Here is a 26,239-nt window from a genome sequence, read left to right on the forward strand (position 1 = left end):
GAGTGACAGAAAATACAGAGCGAGATGAAGGAGGGTGAAGGCCTGCTTGAGAGAAAGAGGCAGAGTGGTTTGCTTGACGGGTGGCCGTGCTCAAAGTTCAGCCGACAGTGAGAGGTCGGGTCGGAGTTCGTGATCCTGGGGTCAATAAAGTCTGCGGTTCACACGCTCCAGTCACACCAACAGACGCCGCAGTGAAATCTGCCCTGAAAACTCTTCTGGATGTGACCGAGAAACAGGCAAGAAACAACTCTGAGGACCTAGTCTCAGCGGTGTCTGAGCAACCCAAAAAAAAAAACAGCTCAACAAAAAGCCATGTGACACGTGGAAAATAACATCCAAACATGCAGCAATCACTAAATTGCCAAAAAAAAAATCCACAATGCTTTTTTCCCTCCTTTCCTGAGTGCTGGGAGAAGATTATCGAGATTAGATTTTGGAGTTGTGGTAAGTCTGCCACCGGCTGTGTGAGAAAACAAAGTGATCACAGCTGATCCCGACGCCCCCCTTCAACGCTTCCTCCCGGTCTGTCAATGGAAAGGTCAGCCAAAATAGATGAGGCTGATGACAGATTAGTGCCATTATCTACCTCGTTAGCTGAGCGGCAGATTGGTGGGAGGAGTTATCTGCTGTGTGAACGTCATGATTTGGTTGAGATAAGCCAGGTGAGAGAAAGTCGGAGTGAGAGTGGGTCTGTCTGTTGTGTATGATGTGGGTACGGTTCATGAGAGGTGTGAAACAGGTCGCCCCTGCACTGCTGCAACAAGTGCATGCACATTTACACAGAGAGACTGTGGAAAAGGTAATGGTATTATCTTTTATTACTGATTCATATATCAATTGAAGTTTAGGGTGTCCACTGACATAAAAACAGAGAGAAGATGGAACCAGCGAATGTTTTGCATGTTTGCTTAATGAATTATTTGAATCAATTATTCAACAATTAATTAATTAATCATCATAATTGTTGTAGGTTATGTTTTCGTTAAGTAAATGACTAGTTAAGTAAATGTGATTGCAGCCCTGGTATCTCACCTGTAAAGCTGCTGTGCTGTATGTAAAGTAACAGGTTCACTCTTCAGCCACTCTTAACTGCTTCTGAAGTGTTACATAACATGCTCCTGTTCAAAGATGACAGCAGCACTGCTTTTATTTACGCAGCATTCAAAATACTGCCGGAACAAAAGGCTTTTTTTCCCATCACTGAATGGAGGAGGTCAGCGCTAGTTTATGATGATCAATAAATTGATCATTTTCACAGATATTAATAATCATGTTATTGTGAATATGGTCACACAGTAAGAAAAAGTACAGGAGGCAAATACTGAGATGCATCAATGCTGAAATCCAGTCAAATCCTGAGATACTCAGACATACTGCCTATATGCATAATAACATATTCATGATGGGCCAAATATTGACAGTACAAATATAAAACCAGGCTTGAGCTGGTATGCTGCTGCATCCGTGTGCCTATACTTCAAATCAATACTGAATCCCTGATTAAAGCTTCAGGCTGTAAACTTCTAAGCCCCAAAGATATAATTAATTTCTACTGTTTAACTGTGCTACACCCACATGGGCGCATACTTGTAATCATCATGTTCCCTTGACAGAGCCGGCCTGGCTATCATTCAGTACCAGAACACCAAACCCTGCTCTGAGTTCTTATTGCTTCATGTTTGTGCTTTACTTTCTACTTTATTTCTTCATAGAAGGCCCATGACAGAGACAAAGACCTGTGTGTCTTTATGTGCTCAAACAGATGATGACTCATTACTGGTAAGAACAGAGTGGGAGAGTCTTGGAGCCGCGGAGCATGCTGGTTGCGGCGCGTCAGGGTATTAACCCTGGTGAATCAGGTTAATTAAAAATCAAACCCACAGCGAGGAGTGCTTTTATCTCACGATGCCGTTTCAGCTTTAGGTACAGCGGCTAAATAAGGAAGAGGATGGCGAGCAGTGGTTTTGAGTCGGGATGTAGCTTACACTCTGTGTGTCACTGTGTGTGTGATTGAGTATGAATCATGCATAGGCATCAGTGTGTGTTTTGCTCTCATGTAGCTGATTTCTAATGCTACAAATTTAATGATTCTCCTCTCCAGAATGTGACCCAGATACACGCCACCCTGCCGCCCTGGAGGTTCAAGTGGCATAATTCCACACATCTATCCCTCTTCCCTCCTCTGCTGCCACACTTCAACACAGGCCTTTAACCCTTGGTGAAGTGCTATAGGGTGCCTTCGCAAGAGGTGTAAGAGTGTGTGTGCGTGTGTGTGTGTGTGTGTGTGAATTATTCAGGCTGCCGGTTGGTGTCACACTAGAGATGAGCTCTGTGGGGTGGCATGTACAACTTCAACAGGCGACAGCCCCCCACACGGGAAATGGAAACTTCCTCCCCAAAAAAACCTTCAAACCAGCAGGATGTGGTAAACATACGTGCACTCACACATACATAAGCAGACATAACCTGCCTACAAACACAGACACAAACGTGTTTTAGCTTGAGGTGACAGACATTTTTCTTGGAACATGTCTGTCACCCCAAGCTGAATGTATCAAATCTTTATCATCTGATCAAGCAACTCCATGTAGGTTCAAATATATTTAAACAAACATCAGCAGAATGGTTGCTATGTGATTTGTTTTTTTTTTGTGGTTGCTAAGTAGAGCATCTTTGCATTAAAAAGGCAACACAGGATCTGTATAACTGACTGCAATACACCAAGAGCAGAAGCTATAAATGTCTTTTTTTTATCAGGTAGGATTATGACAGATAAGAGACACAGCAGAGGTGGCATTTACAGAGTAGTGACACATCAGTGCCAAAAGAGGAGGAACGGAGGAGAGAGGAAGCCTGAGCTAGGCAGGGAGGGTGAGGAAAACAGAGAGGAGAAAGGTAATGGAGGTAGAATGGAGGGTGTGGGTTGTTTTGGGGGCCAGCAGACAGTAACAGTGCGTCTGGGTTTTGGAGAGGCTGACAGCAGGGACCCCCCGCAGAGGGGACCGTCGCGTTCACAGCTCATCTACAATGAGGAAATGGAATTACCTCTGCAGAGAGAGAGAAAACCCAGAGCACAGCGGGTGGTTTGGACCAGTCATTCTCTTCCTCCCCCTCAGGCATGGCACAGGAAGAGTTTGAGGAAAATAATAACAACAAAAAGGCATATACGAAATGGATTTCTATTCTTGGTAGTATGTAGTATTTACTTATAAATGCTGCTTGAAGACTAGCAGAGCAAATCATGTAGTCGGGATGTGGTGTTGTTGCTACAGGGTGTGAAATAATTATTATAAATAAATACTGTAAGGTCAGACAGTGTGGTCAGGGCTGATTGTCTAGGATCAATGTGTCTGCCTACATTTCTGGTGCACAAAGTGATACCCCCTTAACCTTGTGTATACAGGAACTGTTATTCTGTAACAAAGACATACCTGCGATTAGCAAAATAAGCTGTCGCAGCGAGAGGAAAGTTACATAATCACAATGCAAAAACTCCACCTGAGATATCAAAACTAAGTCATATGATCCCGTACAGATGGTCCTGATGCTTCACAGTTCAGTAGCAAATTTATAACAATGATGTTTTGGTCTGAGGACGAGAAAATATGTACAAAAGTATGTGATGATTACACTCTTACAATAACACAGTGCTAGAGCTGAAACAATTAGTTGATTAAGAGATCAACAGCAAATTAATCAACTACAATTCTGATAATCAACCCTTTGTGTCTTTTATTAACCAAAAAAGCCAGACATTTGCTGATTCCAGCTTCTAAAATGGGAGAATTAGCTGCCTTTGTCTGTTTTATATCATCATTAATTAAATATCTGGACTGATAGTCAACAAAACAAGGAAAACTGAAGATGTCTTGAGTTCTGGGGAATTGTGGTGGGCATTTTTCAGAATATATAGTAAATCAGTTAATTGAAAAAGTAACCTACATATTAAATGATAATGAAAATAAACATTTGTTGCAATCCTGAACACAACCATAGCTGCCTTTAAGCGATTCTACACAAGAGCTATTTTTGTGCTGAAACTGTTCATGCCTGGCAGTCAAGGCTGTTCATTTGTGTTCATTTGTCAGAGTCTGTGACCTTGCTGGTGATGAAACAGTCAATTCACTGATTGGTAGTAAACTGACAGAAAATGAATTGATACCAATAACTATTCAGTCATGTATTAAGTCAAAAAAAATATCACAGATGTTGGTTTTAGCCTCTAAAATCTGAAGATACAAGGATTGTCTGCCTGTTTTGTCTCTTTCATATCATCATAATACTTATTATTAGGCTAGTGGTCAGATGAAGTAAACAGCTGTATGACACTGCTTTGTGAGACATTTGCTTGTGATGGGCTAGATTAATGAATAATGATGACCACAGCCCCGTGGTAAAATGCCAAGAAACATGTGAAAGTGGGCTACAGGGCTACACAATTAAAGGGTATATTTAAATCTCTAACCATCAACCCATTGACCCACACACCATGACTCAGGGTGTTTGACTGCCTGTGTGTGTGTGTGTGTGTGTGTGTTGGGGGTGGAGATGCAGTGACAGAAAGATGCATTGTGTCCCGTCCGGTGTGGGTCATGGGTCACTCGGCCCACTACCCAGAGACTGCCGAGCCAGCCGGCCCTCCCCTCTCCCTGCCTCCCTCCCTCTCTGTATCCATCCAGAGAAAAGTTCCAGTAGCAGACCGGCCACTGTAAAACCATTGTTGTGTACAGTCCCTACCAGAGAGAGGGCTGCCTTGTCATCTATACTGCCCAGTCACATGCTTAGGGTCTTTAGAAAAATGAACTGCATCATCAGCTGGCCACTGGCCTGCATGTCACACTGAAAACATGACCACATACTGAACTCTGGACTCCCTGCCACCAACTGATTTACACGCCAACATATTCTTGTCAATCTGACAGCTGCCTGCTGCTGTGTAATACAACCTGCTTCAAAGCATTCATTAATCTCAGAGCTTGTTGGTTTGAAAAATACAATTCAAAAGATTGTATGCTTTCATTTTTCTAGAAAAACACATAAGATTCAGGTAAATAATCAATCACGCTGCTCCAAAGTACTATCGCACAGCCAATTCCTCATCTCTATCACACACAGCTACACTTTCCCAGGCTCTAATATCTCTAAGCGGATAGCCTTGTTCCCTTTCGTCCTCTGGGTGACCCATAAAAGGGTCTTGGTTGGGTAATTGATCGTCACAGAGCCGCCTCTGTAGAAAGCAATTCAATTTCCACCGGGCATGTCTTGCCACATAAGCGAGAATGGTGCTATTGTTTTGTCGAGCCAGCGATGGCACGTAAAGGCAACTCTGTCCGCCAAAGCAGCAGGTCCATTGACAGAATCCGTACCGGGGGCAGGGCAGGAACTGGGCCACTCGGTAACCTTGAGCCATGAGGTGGTCCTCTCCAGCTGAGTGATGCTGACAGGGATTTGGAGCATTGATGCTACTAAGTTGGATGGGAGTAGCAAATTGGGTCAGCGGGTTTGTTTAGAGTAACAAAAGGACATTGGATTGGGGCCCAAATGGGCACAGGGATGGTTCAGAGGAGCTGGAATGAGAACTAGTCCCATTTCCTGTTCGGGACAGGGATACAGAAGTGCAGCCAGGTTTTGAGCTGAGGATTTTAAAACGTTAGTTTGGCAGAGGCCAAAAGAGGAATATGCTGGGTAATAAAGAGTTGGGAGAAATTACTTCAGGGGACAAGGGTTTTGGAAGTAAAAGTCTTATTCATTTTCTGCACTGGCAATGTTAGGTGACTGACAGTTGGAGTACTTCAAAGGAGTGGATGCACATGAAACAGTTGCATCATCTGCACAAAAGATGAACAACTGTTATGATGAACAAGTGTTAGAAAATATCTGCTTCTTTGATAAAAAAAAAAAAAAGTCAAAAGGTCCAAGCTTCTGCACTTAAAACAGAGAAAGAAGGTGCACTTTAGTGAGAAACATCCGATCACAAAGCTTAAAATTCTGTTGCATTCACTGCTAACGATACCCAAAAGCTAGAGAATATGCTTATTAGAAAACTGATGACAACATCACAGCTTAACATTTTTATTTTTGGATTCTGGGTCATTTTTTTGATTTCGACAATTATGGTGCAGTTTTTTTTTTTTTTGTTCCCAACTGCAACAATGAAGCGGTTTGAACCCACAACAGCTTTGATTCATGCCTCTGCCTCTCCACAGCATGTAAACAAACAAAACACTAGCTGACTGGAAGAATATTGTGTTTCGACACACAACCTTCATCAGGGTGTTTCTTTTACATAGCAATCACACACACAAGACCCCTGTGTATTAAAGTATTCAGAGCCATCCAGCAAAACTGGCAGACAAAAGTGTCAGAGAAGAAGTTGAAATAATAAAAACATCTGATATAACATAAGCCTACGTATTGTTTAGTTACATTATCTGAGAGACTCCTGTGTTTCTATGTTGAGGAACATTGGGGGTAAGAAAACTTGGGAAATGTAAATTTACAGTGGGTAACATCATTTCCAGAACCAGCAGCTCCTCCCATGTCACAACTCTATGAAATCATGACTGAAATGAATTGCAAATACCGGGTTTTACCTGTATTTATCCATCAATGAACATGTGTCCCTTAGATATGATACATTATTCAAATCTATTCTAGCAGCGATCTTCCCTGAGTGTTACTATTTTAATGAAAATAATGGTTCCCCATTTTGATCCCTCTTAACCATTCCATAATTGACGGATCTCTGTGTGAAGAGGCTTTCCTCTCTTCGACCCCTAACATCATCTCAAACAAAGCATGCTAAACACATCCAAAGCACCACGACCGAACAGGCACTGGAGTGGTTGCTGTCTGATTTGAATATGTCACCATGGTTGCAAACACCCACTCATTTCAGATCAATAGGGACTCAAGGGCCTGGGGATTGTCTGGCAGACCAACAACTAGGGATGGGGTTCCATTCCATTTAATAAAATTCAAATCAAGCATAGAATCCACTTATTGAATTTGAATCCTTTCAAATCTCTTATTGAATTTTACTAGGTTTACCTTTCAAAATTTGCAAGCAACTAAAGGCTAAAGTAACTACAACTTTTGTTGGCTGAGAAGGCAGAAACACAGCAGTTTGTAGCGGATGATATATGAAATGTTACCTACTGTACTACCCCAGCAACTTACTCCAAATGTTGATGGTCTTGATGCAGACCTAATGACCATTAAAGATTAGACACATTTTTATCATTTTTTTTTTTTTGGGGGGGGGGGGGGGGGTAAACATCATCTGAAAGCTAGGAACCTGAAGATCAATTTGAGATGTAGCTCAGCACTGTGTTTTTCTAGTCATAAATCTGTACTAAACATTGTGTTTTGGTAAGGCGCCTTTTCAAGTTTTGAAAATGTAGAGATGTAGAGTGTAGTGTTAGAACATTATGAAGGAAGTATATGATGGCCATTCTAATGCTCAATTATGTGTCATAAATTGTTACAACAATTTTTGGGTTGATGCCATTTGTAACACAGATTTGGTGCAAAATTTAACCATTTTTGACTGCTCGAGAATTGAAAAAAAATGGTCAAAAATCCCTCCAAAGTACTACATTAAGACACTAAGACCTTGAGGAACACCATAGAAAAATTCATGCTGTGATTTGGTATTAAAAACTTTTGACATTTTGAGATTTCTGTAAGAATTGTATTTTTCGTTGAATGGATGACGAGCACTTCTGTTCTGGAAATTGCTCAGAAACCCCCTTATTGTCAATATACCTAGGAAAGCCATATATCCTCTGAATGCCCTGGGCCTCTAGTTTGTGGTTGTAAAAATTCATGAAGCTGTGATTATCCTAGAGGTCACAAAAGGTCATTTTATACAGTGAGGTCGAGTTTCAAAAAATGGTCTCACTACAATGAAATGGCTACTGTGGGGACTAACATAATCACACATGAATACCATTGGGCTCCTTGAATCCACAAGAGTCTGAGCTTTCCAGTCATACCCAATGCAATTATGCAATTCCAAGACTGTTCAGGGACCCCTGTATGCAGAAATATTCAAATACACCAGCGAAAATAACACATTTATATTTCATGCAAAATACTGTATGGTTTTGCCAAAAACTGCATGGGATTAGCATAAAGTGGGCATGTCTCCTTTGAAAATGGCCATGCCAGTTTTTCCCCCTGCCAAAATTTAGCCAAACATTGGAGCATTATTTGACCCCCTTCCCGACAAACTAGCGTGACATGGTTGTTACCAATAGATGCCTTAGGTCTAGTTTCATATGATACTAGTATCTTTACTCTAGTGCTACAGCCTCTGAAAGACATAAATGTCGGCTGAGGGCACAGATGCCTCCACAGATCTTTGAGGGTTAAATAGAACAGATCAAAATGCTGATATGATAAGAATCAAAGTTTAACTGGGAGATTCTTAAACTGCCATGAGATGATCAGCTGATCAGTTAATTCTTAAGGGAAGAGTAGCCACTCAGTTGGTCCCCGTTGAAATACAAAAACACATAAATGCACATTGCAAGTTTAACAAATCCGGATATTTTGCCGACCGGGAGCCAGATCATGGGTGGAACCAGCCATCAGAACCCATTCCTACCAACAACAGACCTCTCTACTGATCACTGGGGGGGGGATCAGGCCCAGACCACAAAGCAACCACAAAATCCCCAACTCTTAAGAAAGACAGATTACTTGCCTTTCAATTACCACCAGGGGTTTTTGTCAAGACACACAAGTACAAAGAATAAATTTGTGAATTAAGCGACAACAAAGTCATTGAACTAAGCAGCAAATGCCCTCTCGATCCCCCCGACAGTCTTAGGGAATCAACAGGATGGCACACTTGGTTTTGGAAAGGATGGGTTTTGTCCCCCCCCCCCACAATCAGGGTCAAGACCAACAGAACAGAGCGCATAAGCACATTGTTCAAATAGATGAGAAATGTTGGAACATGTTGGTGTGGGATGAACAGGAGTTTGGGGGGGAAACGGAGGGGTTTAACCCAGGAATGTACTGTACACAACCCCTTAATCCAGATATGTAAGAAGATTGCATTCTAGTATGTGTATGTGTGTGTGGAGAGGGTGGGGGCAGTCTGTCCAGGCTCAGGCTGACCTGTAAGCCCCTCTGTCCCACAGTTGCTGGTGCATGAAGCTTACCCAGTGAAGCCTATAACACTTTTTAGATGATTATGGCACTCTGGCCTGGTCTGTCTCTGTGGTTTAATCCATACAAAACAATGTTTTAGAAGCAGACAGTTCACCATAACAAGACAAAAAAGAAACACACACTTTTGTGTACTGTACATATTACGCAGAGGTTTATTCACTGATGCACCCAGACAACAGACTCTCATACAGAAAGTACCAAAGAGGGAAGTTAAAGCCACTGTGCTCAGACAGGTGACCTTTATCATACATAGGGTTGCATCTAACAATTAAAATGATCCTAATGAAGCATATTTTCATCAGTTAATTGTTTAAAAAATAACCTTAATTTGAACTGTGGTCAAACTAAAAATTAACATAAAATAATCAATGTAATGTTTCCCACCTCGGCTTCACATACTGAATCTAAATGGTCACCATGGGACTGATGTCAGTGGCCTCTGAGGATAGTCAAACAAGACCTACTGCTGACGGCATCGACGCACTTATAACAAGGAAGTGAAGTGAAAAAGATGTAAACAAGCATCAATGCCTGTCTGAGCAGATGGTTAGCAGGACTGGGGTCAAATGAGCTCAGCTATCTGATGTCCCTTCATTGTGGAAACATTAGTGGAATAAATTTAGTCTATGTAATGTCTGTCAGCAGGAAACAATTACCGTCTGGTTCCCCATGGAGACAAAATAGAGAGAAATTGCAGCAAAAGTGAAACTAGCTTAGCCAATTATTTTATAATCATGGTATTAATTGTGTAATATTATGTGTAATCTCCTTAAGGTCCCAATATATATTTTTAAATTTCATCCAGAGTGATGTTTGTCTTTCAGTAAGTAGGTTATGTAAAACTGGCACATCCAAGACAAAGTGTGTTCATCTCAGTCCTGTCACATGTTTCAAAAAATAAAAATAAAAAAACAAAAAATCTCGGATTTTCTTACAAATACGCCTCTGAAATTAGCTGTGATGACATATTTTAATTTGTGTCACCACTAAACTCTGTAACATTTCCCTTGTTTATGATTTGGTCCAGTATCTTTTCATGGTTTGATGAACTGGTGTAATGCGGCAAAGTAAATGGAAAAGGGAACTAAATGTCAACAAAAAGAAGAGCACAAGGCCAGCACTGGCACTAACACTCCCAAACACTGTTTGTTTTACTTCTACTCAGCCTAGATAATGCTGACCTGACCAAGGTCCATCACAAACGGGAGGAAATAAAGATATCATGCTTAAAAAGGCAAATGTGGAGAGAAATATGAAAGCAAGCAGGCTCCTGAAGCACTATTCCCTATTTACAGCTTCATCTTTTACTATTGTAAGAGTTACCAAACTAAACAGTAGACAACATTTCACAACATCTGTTCCTTCAAGTTCCTCCGTTCTCCTTTGCATTAGACGCTCTCCGTTCTATACATTTATGACTGAAACTTTATAATCCCTCCTTGACAGAATAATCAACAAGCTGTCAATCAACTACACAAAGAGAAGATCAAACCAGCCAATGGTGTTGCAATGCCACCAGAGCATGAAAAGAACACTGACATATCCGTTATTGCTGGCATATCCATTTCATTAATGGACAGTGGGAGTGCCTCTCTGCCAATCAAACACAAGGGCACTGAATAGCTGCTGGCCTTGGGAGTCTTCTCTGTGTGCCAGAAAGACTGAACACTGATCAGCCTTAGTATCTCTGTTTTGTTGGTGAGCTATTTCTGGTCAGCTTGGAGGAAATGTACAGAGACATGTACTGTAACTCCAAAAGCCAGGGCTTGACTGAAAGACCCCCTGGTGAGCTGAAAGCCCATCTGAGTGCAATTATAGGACGTGTGTTAGCGCTGTGTTAAAATTGGATTTGCTGTTTGAAATGACTGTTTGGGTACAGAGCTGTAAAGCTGGCAGAAGGCTCCAGACTGATCCACAGTGGTATAGTGTGCACTCTCTCTGTAACCCCTTTGTTTTTCACTGTAGCATCTCTGTTTAGTGACAGCTGCTGGTGGAAAGTTCTGAGGACAAAAAACACAGATTCTGGCGCGTCAATTCAGCAGCACTAGCTTACAAATGACCTACAAAACCAAAACTGACAATAAAACATATTGACACATCCAACATTAAAACAAATGTCTGTCATTCCACTGAAAGAATATGAATAAACTAAGCAGCAGAATGCAGATCATCAGACCTAACATTAGTAACTCCTCTACACCTTTCCACAAGCCTTAAAACACTCAAAACAGACCAACAGCTGTTACTCCAATAGATGGTGACACAATCTCCTTTCACAGTAAGCAACCTCTTTGGTAAGACGGCCGCTAGCGGAACAATTTCAGCACTGATCGATTGGCAGCTCGTCCTTTGTCTCTTTGGCAGCCACGCCAAGTAATTAACGATAGCAATGGCACATGACAGAGACAATACGTGCCCCTCGATACTAAAAGACGCCTACGCTCCAATACTTCCACCAGTCCTCCCACACGCTGGCAACCAGCAGCAGCTGTACCTCTCCTGAGGAAAAGCAGTGAGATCAAAGGAGATCACAAATATTTTCTTTTATCTGCAGTAATGTGCTGTATTGTTACACTATACGTGATCACAAGTTGTCATCCAAAAAGACAAGCGCAACAAGTGAAAGAGGAGCCACAACACATTAATGAATACGAGAGTGTGACGAGAATGTGCGAGATTGGAAAAGACACACTTTCATAACACAACAGATCAGATTTTGCCGCATGCTGGACTCAGTTACAGTTTTGATTTCTTCCATTTCATAGAGAACAGGCTGTACAGGGTCCTTTTCTGACTTTACACGCAACATCCTTAAACACATTACTTGTGTTTAATTCTGTATTTTGGAAAAAAAAAAAGATGTGAGACATAAAAAAACAATAGTTCTTGGATAGACAACATGAGAGGAACCTTCATCTTTAAAAAAAAAAAAAAAAACAGGATTTGCTGCAACTTTCAAATTTCTTTAAGTTCCTATGCAGGCAAAACACCAGTGTGGGCGAAAAGAAAGAGAGGAGGCAAAGCAAAGCACTGTGGGGAGCAACAGCGTTCCACTTTAGCGGTCTGCTGACTCCAATCCCCCAAGGTGGGCTCAGAGGTAATAGGAGAAATCGGAAACAGGGAACACCACATAATGCGGCTGTGGCCAAAAACGCTTTTATAGCCGCAACGCGATATCTAAATGACTTCACCGTCATTGTGCTAATAACCACATACATCTACCACAGACAGCTTTGTAAAGTCATACTAAGGGAAGTAGTTTTCCAGACCTTGATGGCTGTCCTCAGAGGGTTGAATGTAAGCATAGCTTGACCTGTCCGCTCATCCAAAGCAGGAGGCCGCTGGCGGGGAAATGACTAGCAGCTGTTTAAAAGGCTCTGGACACAGCGAGCATCAGTTATGTAACTGAGCACTGTGAGCCCCGTGCCCTGAGCATCCTCACTTGTATGCAAACATGGACCTCTGTGGATAACACAACAGGGGGGGGTGCGGTCAAGATACTTGCTAAATAAATCCCACACAAGAACACCCACATTCGCCCGACACCATATCAAACACATAACAGTACACACAACTGTTGGTGCTGTCAGTCTGAATGTTTCAAATCAAAAGGTTTAAAGTATACTGGAACCACAAATGCACCAGACAGCAATGTGTCCTTCAGCAAGCCACTGTCTATCTGGCTTTCTAAGATGTAATGCGCTGATGTACAAACATCAGTAAGGCCTTTCGGATCGGGATATGAAAGATATCGAGTTGTTGCTGGTTGAGAGCTGAGGAGGGATCCGGGAGGAGGAAGCTGTAAGGGGGAAAATAAATCACTGTGCTATCAAAAAGCGGAGCAGCCAGGGGGGTTCTTACCTTCTCTGGGTACATGCTGTCCCAATCCACCATGAGCCAGGCCCAGAGAGAGAGGCACAGTGAAAGACAGGGGAGGGACTGAATAAACCACAGCGAGCAATGAAGTGAGAAGAAAGAGGGGGAGAGTGGGAGTGAGCAAATTAAATAGGTGATGTATCCCCGTCATCCGCTCTGTGAATAAATGCCACGCTGCATCAGAGCCTGACAGGCAGAGTCACGTTATGGACGCTGGAGCGGAGAGAGCTACAACAAGCAGGGGGTAGACGGAGAGTGAAGGCTTAAAGCACAAAGTATCTCCTCTGTCACTTCATACATCTTTACATGGATGCTCCTGCGATTGGGTCTACTGTAGCTGAGAGGGTAAACAATCTCATACTTCACATTGATTATTGTATCTTGGTAGAGCTCCAAAGATGCCAATAAGTCATGTGACAACAACCCTGCTGCCTGTATTCTTAACCATATTGGGGAAGATTGGTGAATGTTAGAGTTATTGACCAGACACACCAGAAAGTTACACAACCAAATGTATTTTTGCATAATAGTTGTTAGTGGTAGCTTGGTAACACTGTGACTACCTGCAGGTCGTGCAGTGGGTAACGTATCTTAGGTCTTGACTGGCTGCATTCATGGCAAAATGGATAAAAGTGGAAAAGCTCTTCTGACATTGCGTCTCATTCTGCATAGACTTATGTAAAATTGAAATGTGTCACACGGCTAACGCGATAGCTTCCTCTTGGGAGGGGCGATATGACAACTGTGACACTAAATAAATGTGTCTACTCTCAGAGACTTTGCCATAAATTGGATTTATATGATTTTTTTTCCCATCAAGTTGAACTCAACTGAAAAAAACGTACAAACTTACTTACTAAGATGACAGAGCGTTTGCCATCAGGGTCCCCAGACTTAAGAACAACCTTCCAGAGGAGACTAGGAGGGCAAAGTCGATCTCAAAGTCTCTTCTTAAAACACATTTTTATAGTCTAGTCTTCCTGTGATCCTTCTATCTTACTTTTCCCAAACCATTTGTGTTATTGTTTATTTTTTATTATGTTTTATTACTGTGTTCATGCTTTCTTGCTTTATTTTATTTACTGTTTTATTGACGGTGCTGTTGTTCTTATTGCTTTTATGATTAACACTTTCATGCTTCCTTTTGTTTGTTGTAAAGCACCTTGTAAACCTTGCTTTGGAAAGGTGCCATACAAATTAAGTTTATTATTATGAATTACTATTACTTAATTGCTGTAATCTATTGAAATTCTATTGAAATGTATTGATTCTGGTTCAAAATTGTGCTGTTATAAATGTTGGTGAGACAGTGCCTTTATGGCTGGGGTATGCATAAAACAAACTAAGTTGTCTGACCATGTTTAAAGGCAAAAAACCTCTGCACACCTGGCCAATCACTGTGTCAAATGGGTTTGATTTTTTTTTTTTTTTTAATATAGGAAGCAGCCCTCAATTCCATAGTAGGAAAGGCGGAGGAAGGTTATTTGATGATCCAACAAGCACTTCATCTGAAGGGCAGGATTTGGTGGGTTAATCAGCAGTAACAAAGTGCAATGTGACCTGCTCTATGCAGCATTAAGAAGCTGCATCACAGCTTGAACACTTTCATTAGGACTTGTTTTCACAGAGAGTTGAGGTGTCAAATGCTGATCCATTTACTAAGAGAGTTTTTCACTGTGTGCCAAGAATGAAATACTGAGGTAAACACTGAACAATCCAAAATAACTAGTATTAGAAATCTACATTTTAAAGCTTAACATTTACCATAATAATGGAATGAAAGTAAACTATCCTTATTTTGTCCAACCTTTAGCTCACACCTCGTGGAAAGAATTAAAATGGAGAAATCCTGCACCTTACGAACCAGACATGATTCTCCTTGACCCCGAGCCTGATTTGTCAACATCAGCTCTTGTGGTCGTCTTGAAGGCTGAGCCCCTGGGGGCTTGTGGCTTTAATCCTCCTGTTGTGTCAGAGACACGGATCAGGATGGATGTGGGGAAGGGAAAAGAAATGGTGGTCACAGGTTAGAGTGCAGACCAGGAGCTCTGGGTTTTCCTCATTGTTGTCCTGCCCTTCAACTGAGACCACATCTGACATTATTCAGTACAAAGGTTGAAGGGAGAGATAGGTGAGCAGAGGGGAATACGAGGCTGATGGTAGAAGAGGAAGCGGAGGAGACATAGCGAGAGAGAAAAGTAGAAGAGAAACTAAAAAGGTCCAGACGGAGGAAAGAGAGAAGTAGAAAGAATGCAGGCAGACGGGAGTGTACAGAGAAACAGAGACACAGACTCTCACACAGCAGATGAACTATTAGCTCAAGTTTAATATTAGATTACTGAAAGGTCCAATGCTTCTCTTTTGAGGGGAAAGCAGACCTTCATTGACTTAGATTGCCTGTTGCCTCACTGTATGTGTGTGTGTGTGTAGGCACGGAGGCAGGAATGTTAAATATGTGCTGGAAAACAAGCAGGGGCCTCCTTTTCAGCCAGTCCGGGAGTAAGACTCTCGGCACAGCTCCAGATTACAGGGCACAACAGACAGGAGATGGTCACACTTAACAGCGGTGCTTGCCCTCATGCTTCGTGGTATTTATGTGGTTATTATGTAATAAGAGCGCTGAACCTACTTCAAAAGATTTCAGGTTGTTTAGAAATTGGCTGTAAAGAGTACTATGCAGCTCGGTCGAATTTTAGACTCCGCAGGCAAAGGATCCATTTAGAAAAACATGTAATTAGCAGGTTATTGTGGCGTTGGGATGTTTAGGAACAGCTCGTTTCTGTACAGTAGACTGAAGAGCTTCCCAGGACCCCTCAAGTGCGAGACAAAGGCTTTCTCGCCAGCCACCACGCTGTCCTTTACACGAACAATACACACATTCTGCTTCACGTGGGAGAAAACTCACGTCACTGGGCGATAATGATCCAATTCACTGACCAAAATAGAAGATACTACGGCAGTAAATTGCTCAGACCTTTCTAGGTGTGCATACATTTTACAAAGTGTTGCAACCACCCTTGCATAGCGGTCTATTCATATACACCAAGCCCCGACACACACCCTCAGACTTTGCTCCGTTGCACAAGTCAGCAACATCACGCTCTTGTGTCATTCACAGAAGGAAAAAAAAAAAAACAACAACAGTGCGTGATGAACAATCCATCTACATTCAAGCACATCTCAACAGACGCTCAGACATTCATGACATTCACTTTTAATGCTCTCCTCCATCTTTAATGGTGACCTTGTAATGTTGCTCTTTCAAGTCATTCATCTTACCGAGGCAGCTATCCGGAGGTTTTACGGCTCACGGGCTACAACTAATCTCCACATTCACCCAAACATGAAAACATATCTGTCTGGCCTCTTGTCCCCGGATCTCTGCCGTCCCACAGGGGGCTAACAGAGGCTCCGTCAGAGCCCAGGGCCCTCGCACTTTGTCCCTGTCTCGCTACACCCACAACCCCCTTCCTCCCTCCCTCCCTCCCTCTTCCTCCCTCCCCCCCCAGGCGCTGCCAGCTAGCAAGAAGACCACACAGCAGGCAAAAGACAGACAGACTCTGGCCTCCACTCAGCTGTTTCCTTTTGTTTTTAAACCCTTTGAGAATCCAGCAGGTTACATTACAAGCCAGTTATCTCATTGTGGCTAAAAGCATCCTTAAAGCGGACTTTCGAGGAGATTTCTGTAGAAGAAGACGTGCGGTACTGGAAGAAGTCTTATTTTAGTGGGAGTGACTAATCCAGCTTGTAATCTCAGGGAATTACTGGTTTTATTATTGACATGGAGCGCTGCATCTTACAAACTACTTAAAGGCTAAATGTGTCAGAATAGGGAAAAAGAAGAGAGGGCCCAGCAGTGGTTGACACCTTGTTTGGAGTTTGATTGTGTGAGACGGTATCCAGGGGGGCGGGGGTGCGGGAGGGGGGGGCCTCTCAAGGTCGGACATCGTTCTAATCAGACAGTGAGTGAGCGTGAGGCGGCCCCGCTGGCTCCACTGTGCAAAGCCACAGACGCAAACACATCCAGGGCCACCGCATCTTCCCCTCAGTGACACATCTTAGAGAAAGAAAACAACAATCTGGCCTCTCACACAATCCCACAGAGCGGCCTCCACATCCCCCCCCCGTTAAGTCACTTTGCTTTGGAAAGTTAGGAAGCCTTTTCCCATCAAAAAGGACAACTCTCTGCTTTTGCAGTTTTTTTTAAGGAGATGTGAGTAAAAGTGTTCCAACTCAAAATAGCAACGTTTGTGGTGACAGACACTCTGTGTGGTCATTTCTTTTGGTGAATTTTAAAAAACAGTAGCGTCTTAGAAAACAGCAAAGCCGTAGAGAAACCCGATGTGTTTACGTGAGAAAACAGGCTTTAAATCATATGGTTTGCCACATTCTTTTAAGAAAATAAACACTCTATCCTATTGCCAGGTTCTTGAGAAGTGAGGAAAAGAGGTTTATTTTGCCAATCCCTTAAGAGCATAGGAGCTGTGCTTTTAGAGAAGAGGGGAGGGGGAGGACTTGGGACTCAGGAGGATGGCTGTGACCACAGACCAAGCGAGCCCTCGTAGTGCTGAGGAGGCGGGGAGTGGACCGTCAGCCTCTGCTGTTGCCAGAGCCCCAAAGATAAGCAAATTACATATGGAAAGCATGGAGAGACACGGAGGCGTTAATCGTCACCCGGAGATCAAATCTAATCAATTAGAGGTGGCCAGCTGGCACTCGAACGGAGGCATGTCAGCGACAAATCCTTCAAACAGATCCATCCGTCTAGTCATCCATCCATCCATTCATGCGGCAGCTCCTTCTCTCCCTTACAGAGTGAATATGGAAGGCAGAGGGACCTATGTTTGTGGTGGGCAGACTGAAATTGGATTGTTTTGGTGGATGAATAAAAATTAATAGACGACTAAAGCAACATGACACCACTTCTTTATTTAATTAGTTCAGTTAGTGTTAGTGGTTCCTGCTTTTTCTTATCTATAGATTTACTTATAAAAAACACTACAGCTATTATTCATGGCATCTGTCAAATTACACTACAGTCCAGCATCCCTGCAGAGCAGCCAACCCGATGTTTACACACTGCACAACACTTCTCCTGGACTCCTAACAGCACTTTTGGGCAGATTCTAAGCAGTGTCTTCATCAGTGTCATTATTAAAGTCGGTGCTTTATCACTTAAATGAATAAAGTCACAGCGACCCGCATCTTTCAGCATGGTATACAGATTTGAAGTTTGGGAGAGGAGGCACCAGTATCAGTAATCAGTATCCCTGAGTTGAGGTATCAGAATTGTAATTGGGGGAGAAAAGGTTAGATTGCAAAAGTTAGATTTGAGAGCACTGGAGTGGTGATCAGAAACGTGGGCGAAGAGACAGCGCATGCATCATGTTGCTTTTCCATCATGTTGCTTTTCCATCTGAGTTCTCCCCGTTTCCATTACACTTATGTGTTAGGGTTGGTTAATTTTGAGACCAGACTAGCTTTTATAGCCTGCCATGATGTTAACCTGTGTTGTGCTGTATAACTGTTACTGATATGAACTTTCCTGTTATATTTGCTGTTAGTGTTATGTTTTTGACAGCTTTATTTTTTAACTGTAAAATGTCTCACACAGTACATATCCTGGTCACAACTATTAAATAACTAAATTGCAGAGATAAAACAAATATCAGCCAATACGTTGTTATAACTTTTTAACTGTCAAATATCAGCAACAGCCTCAAAAAGCCAGTAACAGTCAGGCTCTAGTAAACACTCATAACTCTCCAAAAACCCACATCATACACAACAGCATTGATACAAAATGATCCTCTCTCTGTCTCTCTCTCTCTTGCAAATGTGGTTTGTCTGCAGCGGAGCAATGACAGGAAGCAGTGGAAAGAGCAGAGTTGAAAGAATTGGGTTTTTCTGAAGGGTCATTCACTTGCCTGGCAACAGGCCAAACAGGACAAACACAAGACCACAAAGGCACAAAGATTGAGGGAGTGGGTTCCACCTGCCCGGGCCACCATAGACAGCTCTGAGCTTCACGGGGAGTTTTTTGGCTGAATCTGTCTGCTGTCTGTTTCTTATCCGCCCTGCCAGCACTACTGTAGCCTGACAAAACAAAAAAAACACTGGCCATGCAAATGTAAATGGCTGAGAGTGAAATGTGTTTATTTTGGCCCGTGTGATTTGACAAGCGTAAAATTAATTCAAAAAAGGTTGGTGTAGTCAGGCAGCGACACAGAAAACAACCATTTCCTCACCTTAGGGGCTTTTGAGGTATGTCAATTCTGACCCACCGACCGTTTAGCCGTCTCGCGAGTAAGGGTCTGAAGTTGTAAACTGTGTAAGTGTTCTTCCATTCTCACTTTCCTTTACTTCACATGGCACATCACACATGGCATTCACACTCAAACGGGCTCTCTCGCACAGTGGTCCCCACGGCGGGGCGACTGGGGGCTACAGACTGATCCTCAGCAGATATGACCTACTTTCTATTCAAGCTCGTCTCTCTTTGTTCATTCCATGGTGGAGGAGGCTGCTGTAGCCTGTGGAACAAAGGACACAAGCAGCATTTGGAGCCTTCAAACAAGCTGACCTAGCCTGGATACAGCCACCCCAAAAAAATGGCTCATGGAGGCAGTGCCGCTTAGACCCCCACTGTCTGGATTTTTTCCTCCTTTTTCTACTTTGATCTACCTCCGCTGCTTAGACGAGGGAGGATAAGCCCCAGTTCCTGCGGCCTTCCTCTCATTCTTCCATTCTTCTGACTCAGGGTGATGAGATAGATAGCGTGGAGATGGGAGGAGGACAGAGTTATCAATCTAGGGACCAGAGGGACAAGGGGGAGGGAGGGAATTTAATGTTTCCATCAGGGGTCATCATGGCGTTTGGTTCCCCTGCACCAGGCATGGATCCCTGCATAGGGCTTAGTCACTCCATACAGATACCAAACCCCAAGCAGAGATAATCTGCCTCAAAGCATCAGTTTTTGGGTGTAATAATACCTTTGCTCACATTGACAAAAAGGACATCAATAAGTCTTGAAATCAAAACCAAAAGCCACACCTACGTATTCAGTCTGTTGCGTTTGGCATTTTCTTGTATTGTGTACCTGAAGACTCTCAATTACAAACCCTCCATTTAACAATGGATCTGTGAACACACCATTTAGTCTTTAATGACCCAAATGCAACCGCCGCTCCCTCCCAAATATGCACATCTGTACAAGCCAGACAAATTATGCTTCAAGGGTAACAGTAGAACCCTTGGTAATAAACACCTGCAACTGTTGCTGCTTTCGTCCAATCTGGCAAATGAGGCAAAAAATTGTTTGAGGTAGAGCGGTGCGGTGGCTGATGAATGAATGCAGTTTTGGCGAAGACGGTGACGGAAGAACATGTGATAGCTCAGCTACAAATATGACTAAATCTGACGGGGGCCAGGGAAGCTGTCTGCAGCTGCCCCAGGAGAATGAATGCAGAATAAGAAATTAACCAGAGAGAGAGGAAGAAAATGAAAGACAGACATAATTGAGAGTAAAAAGAGGAAGAAAACCAATAGTGCTCAAGAATCAGTACTCCACCAATTTCCTGTTTAGAAGGCAGCAGATACAGAGCAACAGAAACCAAAGAACTCACAACAACAAGGCTCACAAACATGTCAAATGAAGCAGATCGCCATTTCCAAATATAATAAAACAGCTTTCTTACCTGTATGTGTTCCGTTGAGCTGCTGCTCAGCTCGTCTCCTGACTCCGAGTCGTTGCGGACTTTGTTAAGCCCGTCTCCTGGCAGGTCACCTGGTGGGGAGGTCTTGTCACTGTCTGGGCTTTTGTTGTGGTTGTTCCCGACTTTGAGCGGAGGTGAGTCAGCCCGTGTCCGTGGCAACGTGGAATTGTTGACGAGGTGATGGTTGTTGTTGTTGTGAAGAAGTACCAGTTCAGCTACCACCTTGCAGTGGTGTGGACTCCCCACGTTCTGGTTAGCATCCTTGGGTAGAGCCGGTGGCGTGACTCGGTCAGAAGATGGCGACGGGGTGGATGAAGGCGACGGGCGCCCGAAACTGGACATTTCCGGCTGGGGTCTGTTGAGGTTCTCATTGGATGCCCGGCAGATATCCAGAACAGTGGGCTTGGCCCTCAATGTAGGCTTCTGGGGAGGCATCAGGGCCCGGCGCACCTCCTTGACGTACTGGGCTGGGACGTAAAAAGCCTTTGTGCCTTCCTCCTTCCTCACCTGCCACCAGTCCTCATTGGTCTTCTTCACCAGCATGTAGCACTCTCCCTGCCGGATGCTCACCATCTTGTCTTTGGCCTTGTACTCATAGTCGTACTCCACCTCAATATAGACCTGGCCCGGGGCGATGGGCAGCCCCTCTCTATCAGCCATGACTGCCGGAACAAGTGTTTGAACTCTGACCTCAGCTGCTCAGCGACCCAGGCCTGGAGGGCTCCTCATGTCTGACTGGTCGAACTGCTGGGCTGCAGGAGATAAGACAGACAGAGGGAAGTTTTTTTTGTCCAGCTAAATGTCACAAGCTATATATTTAAGGCACAAGACCTTTAGCGAGCCCAGACACATGAACATACACACACCAAACTACACAAACATACTCTCATTTCATGGCCCAAATCTCCCAGCCCGTCACACCCCACCTTACTACTCATCCGATTACCATGACCACAAAGAGCTACCGCTGTAACACGCTCACATCATGACATGATCTACTCCCAGACATTGGTGAGTCAAGCAAAGAACACCGCAGGGCAACTCCTCCCTCTGATCATCAGAAACCACAACAGATAGTCAACACTGATTGCTCTGGCAAGTGATACAATGGCTAAGGATATCCAGCCTGGTAACCTGATCACCCTCTGCGGAGCTAAAAGGTGATGACAACAAGACCCCACACGCTGATCCAGCATGCGATCCAATGACTACAATGACTCCCTGGAGCTTACATTCCCCCGGAGACTGCATCCAAAAATAAAGTTTGTGTAGTTTCATAGAGTCCCGCTCTGCAGTTCGGCATCATTAATACAGTCAGAGCACAGTCAGAAACCTTTAAAAAGCTTGAAATAGAAACAATCTACTTGATATATAATATACAGACAGAATGTGAGTCAGAGAACAGCTGGGCCCGTTTGTTTTGGGATGAGGCCTGTCATTGATCCGTCTGTCAGAGAGTATCCCCTCGTCAGTTAACCTAAATAAATGCCGGGTCACTCCCACAGCAGAGGAGCTACTACCGAGCCGCCGCTCCGCTCATATCAAATTCTACTTCTTCCTCCCTGAAATAGCAGCCACACTGTGGACTGACATCCTGGAAGTGCAGGCGGTGGAGCAGGTGCTTTTAGTGAGGCATGAGAACACGCCGCTGAATCTATAAGGGGCCCGTCCTTATGTAAAAGAATATGTACACACACACTCTCTGAAAGTCAGACTGACAGCACCCAGAATAGATTTACAGTTGTGAGAGCTGTCTGGGCCAAAGTGCGAGCCCATAAGAGATGGACTACATGTCTCATAATGGGCTTAAATAGTGTTCTGTTTTATCTGTTTCAACACCATGAAGCACACACACACACAAAGTGTTACATCATGCCCCGGGCTTTAAGTGTGTGCCTGACAGCAGCCTGGTCTGGGCCTGTCCCGGTACAAGTTTCAACCATGATGTCAGCACACACACACATGTCTAAACCTTTTATGAATGACTGTCTCTCAAGGAACAGTCGTCTGTTTAAATTTGTGAGTGTGTGTGTGCTGGTAATCAGCCGCGAACCCTCGTGTAACCGCTTCCCGTCACACCGCGCAGACGCTATCTACACTTCACACCATCGACGGAGGTGCCAAGGATGTAGTCAGGAGTCTGTCACAGATTCGAGTCACGCACATGATAACGGCACTATCAATGATGCTGCGTGACAGCGGCGGGCTCGACCTCCTCGCCGTGATGAACTCACAGCGAGGAGGTTGAGGTCAGTGCAGCCACATTGAAAAAAAGAAAAAACAGACTGTGTCTCCGGTGTGGTTTTTAGCTACTGTGTTCTCAGATAAAAGATAAATACGTGAGTGACATGACAGTACAGGAGCGTGAGAATGTCACGCTGTTATTTTGTCCACAGATAACTTTATCTGCTGGATTACCAGCAACTGTCCTCTTCATACCACCAGCATCTGACTTTTGGAGTCACTTATCCTAAAGATTAAGCCAAATATACATCAGTACGGGCAAAACAACTTAACAGATTGTGTCAAAGAGCTGACAAGTCTGAGGAAAACAAGCATATGACATTAACAGATCAAATGTGGAGAGACTTGAATAGTGTCTTTGGGGGCATATCAAAACTCAGGGAAACCTCAAAAACCAGACGGGAGCTGGCTGGAGATCAAGCATGACACCACTCACCTTGGCAGGGGCCCACGGCTGAGTCACTCCGACAGAAACTACTGTTAACTATAAATTAAGACCGACTCCTCCGACACAATGCAGCAAAGAGTTACAACCCCCCTCTGCATTTCAACTGCTTCGGTGTCTCCTTATTTCTGTAGAGTTATGGCAGAGGCCCCCGTGAGAGTAAATTTTCGCTGCAAATGAATCCCTGTCACCGCGTGGTGTCAGAGTAAAGTCTCAGAGGAGCGCTTTAGCCAACTTGTTGCTCCGTGGAGACTCAGAGGATACGGCTCGTGTTTAGAAACGGGTTGGCACAGATCAGCACAGAAAGTGAGTTAACAACTACTGTGTTTGTCTATCTGGATGAAAGCCTCGCTATCCTTTTTCTATTATCTATTTCGGAATCGAGCTGCGGTTCCCAAAGTGGAGCCTGAGTAGAAGACTTCTCGGGGTCCTTGAGGAAAAAGCTTCAGGCGGCTGAACTTTTGAAATTAGGCGTTTCAATGTTTATACTCACATCACTAGCTGTGCTGTTAATGTCTTCCCTAAGTACTTAAATGCCTCTAATCAATTTACCAACTTTTTTTTTTGAACTTCCCCATTTCCTGCATGATGTTGAGCTTGTTTATGTTGTTGTCATTATTGTTTCTAGGCTTGATTGGAAAGCATATTTACATTCATCAGTAGACAGAAAAAAAACCCCAAAAGATCTGGACAGATGTGTTCCTTGAAAAAAATTAATGACATCTATTTTGGTGGAGAAAATGTTTGAGCCCCCTACCCACATGGCTATTTACTAAAAATGCCTCTGCTGTGTAACAGAAAGGATCACATGTAAATCAGTGTCATAAAGTTAAATCAACACACTTGTGGAATTGGCTTTATGGACGACCATAAAACATAGAAATCAATCTGGGGTGTAGCTGGCAGCAAATCAAGGTACGCATCAACACGGAGATCACGACCTGTGCTTTTGTCTGCATACATCTGCAGACCAGCCACTGTAGCAGCAAAACACCCTGAGACTCGGACCGCCTTTGTCCCTGTGCTTCATTCAAAACAGATGTGGCCGAGCAGCATCCACTCCAACATGTGCTGCTGCTGCTGCTGCATTTCAATCCATCCATGCGGGTTATTTGCTGCATATATATAGGGGTATGCACTGCGTGGAAAAACAGTGTTCTTTTCAAACTGTGCTCTGTAAAAAAAAAAAACCCTGAAAACAAGCAGCAAGGGTCTATAAATTGTGGAAGCTGAACGGCCAGAGCATGCCTGGGGCGGGTGGGACGGTGTTGAGGGGGGCCATAGGTGGGGGGCAGGGTCCCTTCCAGTCCTACAGAGACTGCAGGAATACAACACAAAGGGAGTTTAATCCATGTGCATTCATAACAAAGGGCTCCGACTCGACATCACTTAGGATTGCCAGGAGCGAGGGAAGGGCAGGGACGTGCCTGCGGGAGAAAGCAGCCCGCTTAACGGGGACAAACAACCAAACACACCGCGAGGAAATAAGCTCAACAAATCTGTAGGTGCGAGCCACACAGCCTGATGTTATCACGTGGAATGATTAATTACCCAGCTGTGAGAACATCTACAACAAACACAACCAAAAAACAATGTCAGTGTTTGGGTTATTTCACCGGTGGAAGACATTTTTGTGACAATTTCCAGAGGCTTCGCGCTTGGACAAAAGCACTGCAGGTTCACTCGGATACAAACCCTCCGCTCTGCAACAGCGTGCATAGCAACAAAGTAACTCCGACACAAACCAATAGCCTGTCGCTGACCAGACGACGGAGAAGCCCACCCGACCCACCCCCGGAGAAATGAAACACACTAACCTTTAAAAACTCCAGTGGTTTTTCTCTGTGCTCCGTGTCGGCCCGACAGCTAGTTACGAGGAACTTTTCCCACCTATTTCAGTATGCGCTGCTCCGGATGAGTCCGCAGCAGACCTCCAGTCTGCTCACTGGGTCTATTCGCAATCCCCCGCCTCTCTGCACGTGTCAAGCAAGACTAGCCAACACACGCCATATCCGGTCACTGCTTTCAAAGTAAAGCCTATAATTGACTAACCTGACTTGGATGTTTTGTGATATGGACTGGAAGCAGAGGAGCAAAGTGAAAATAACGAATGACATATAAAGAATAGCTGTGTAGCACGTTTATTTCTTTTTAATGACATGTTTTCTATTGGTCTTTTTTTTACTGTGTGTTGGGTCTGTTACTATTTCTACTGATTCAAATATTTGAATTCCATGAAAGTATGGCAAAGTCTTGATCTAAAAATATATATCTAACCAATCATATTTATATCCTACTTGTTTCTTATTTAAAAGGTTTAAAAGGTGTCTACATCTTAGATCAAAAGACATTTTCAAGCGATACCTGTCTGTCCCCAAAGACTGCCCAATTCAACTCTAAGTTCTGGTGTCACCCAGTATAATGAATTATGCTATTCTACATTTTAAAGTTATTGTCTCTATTATCTGTTATCACGTGTCTCCACTGTTAAATATCATTTTAATGTACATAGAGGCTGCAACCTATTTTGACCAGTCTTGACCAGTTTTATTGTGACGGCTAGATTAATTGAATTCCGGTTAGTCTGTGTGTTTCCGTTTCGCTTGACGCAGTTGTGGTCTTTAACCCAGCAGACGCTGGTCTGTCGCTCCCACCTCACCCGTCTGTAGGAGCTGACAGACGGCGTCCAGAGCCCCGCCGGCCCCCTCCCGGTTCAACACCTCGCGGTCCGGTGCTTCTCAACCCACGGTCCTCGGACACCTATGGGTCTTGACAG

General features: G+C 43.7%; 1 protein-coding gene across 4 annotated transcripts in view; it reads right to left on the minus strand.

Moving 5' to 3' along the window:
* arhgap12b (Rho GTPase activating protein 12b) overlaps nucleotides 1-25,700 on the minus strand; it is a 63,254-nt gene extending 37,554 nt beyond the window's left edge. For 2 of the 4 annotated variants that reach the window (XM_042399626.1, XM_042399625.1), the window contains exons 1-2: nucleotides 25,281-25,699; nucleotides 20,757-21,526 (exon numbers count right to left, since the gene is read on the minus strand). In XM_042399626.1, the coding sequence (XP_042255560.1) occupies nucleotides 20,757-21,434 (678 nt within the window). In that variant the 5' untranslated portion in view covers nucleotides 21,435-21,526; nucleotides 25,281-25,699. Of the gene's footprint in view, nucleotides 1-20,756; nucleotides 21,527-25,280 lie in introns of all 4 variants that reach the window. The other 2 variants (XM_042399627.1, XM_042399624.1) reach the window with 2 other exon arrangements.
* Between the last annotated feature and the right edge of the window lie 539 nt (nucleotides 25,701-26,239).

Source organism: Thunnus maccoyii, chromosome 21 (genome assembly GCF_910596095.1).
Source record: "Thunnus maccoyii chromosome 21, fThuMac1.1, whole genome shotgun sequence".
NCBI lineage: Eukaryota > Metazoa > Chordata > Actinopteri > Scombriformes > Scombridae > Thunnus > Thunnus maccoyii.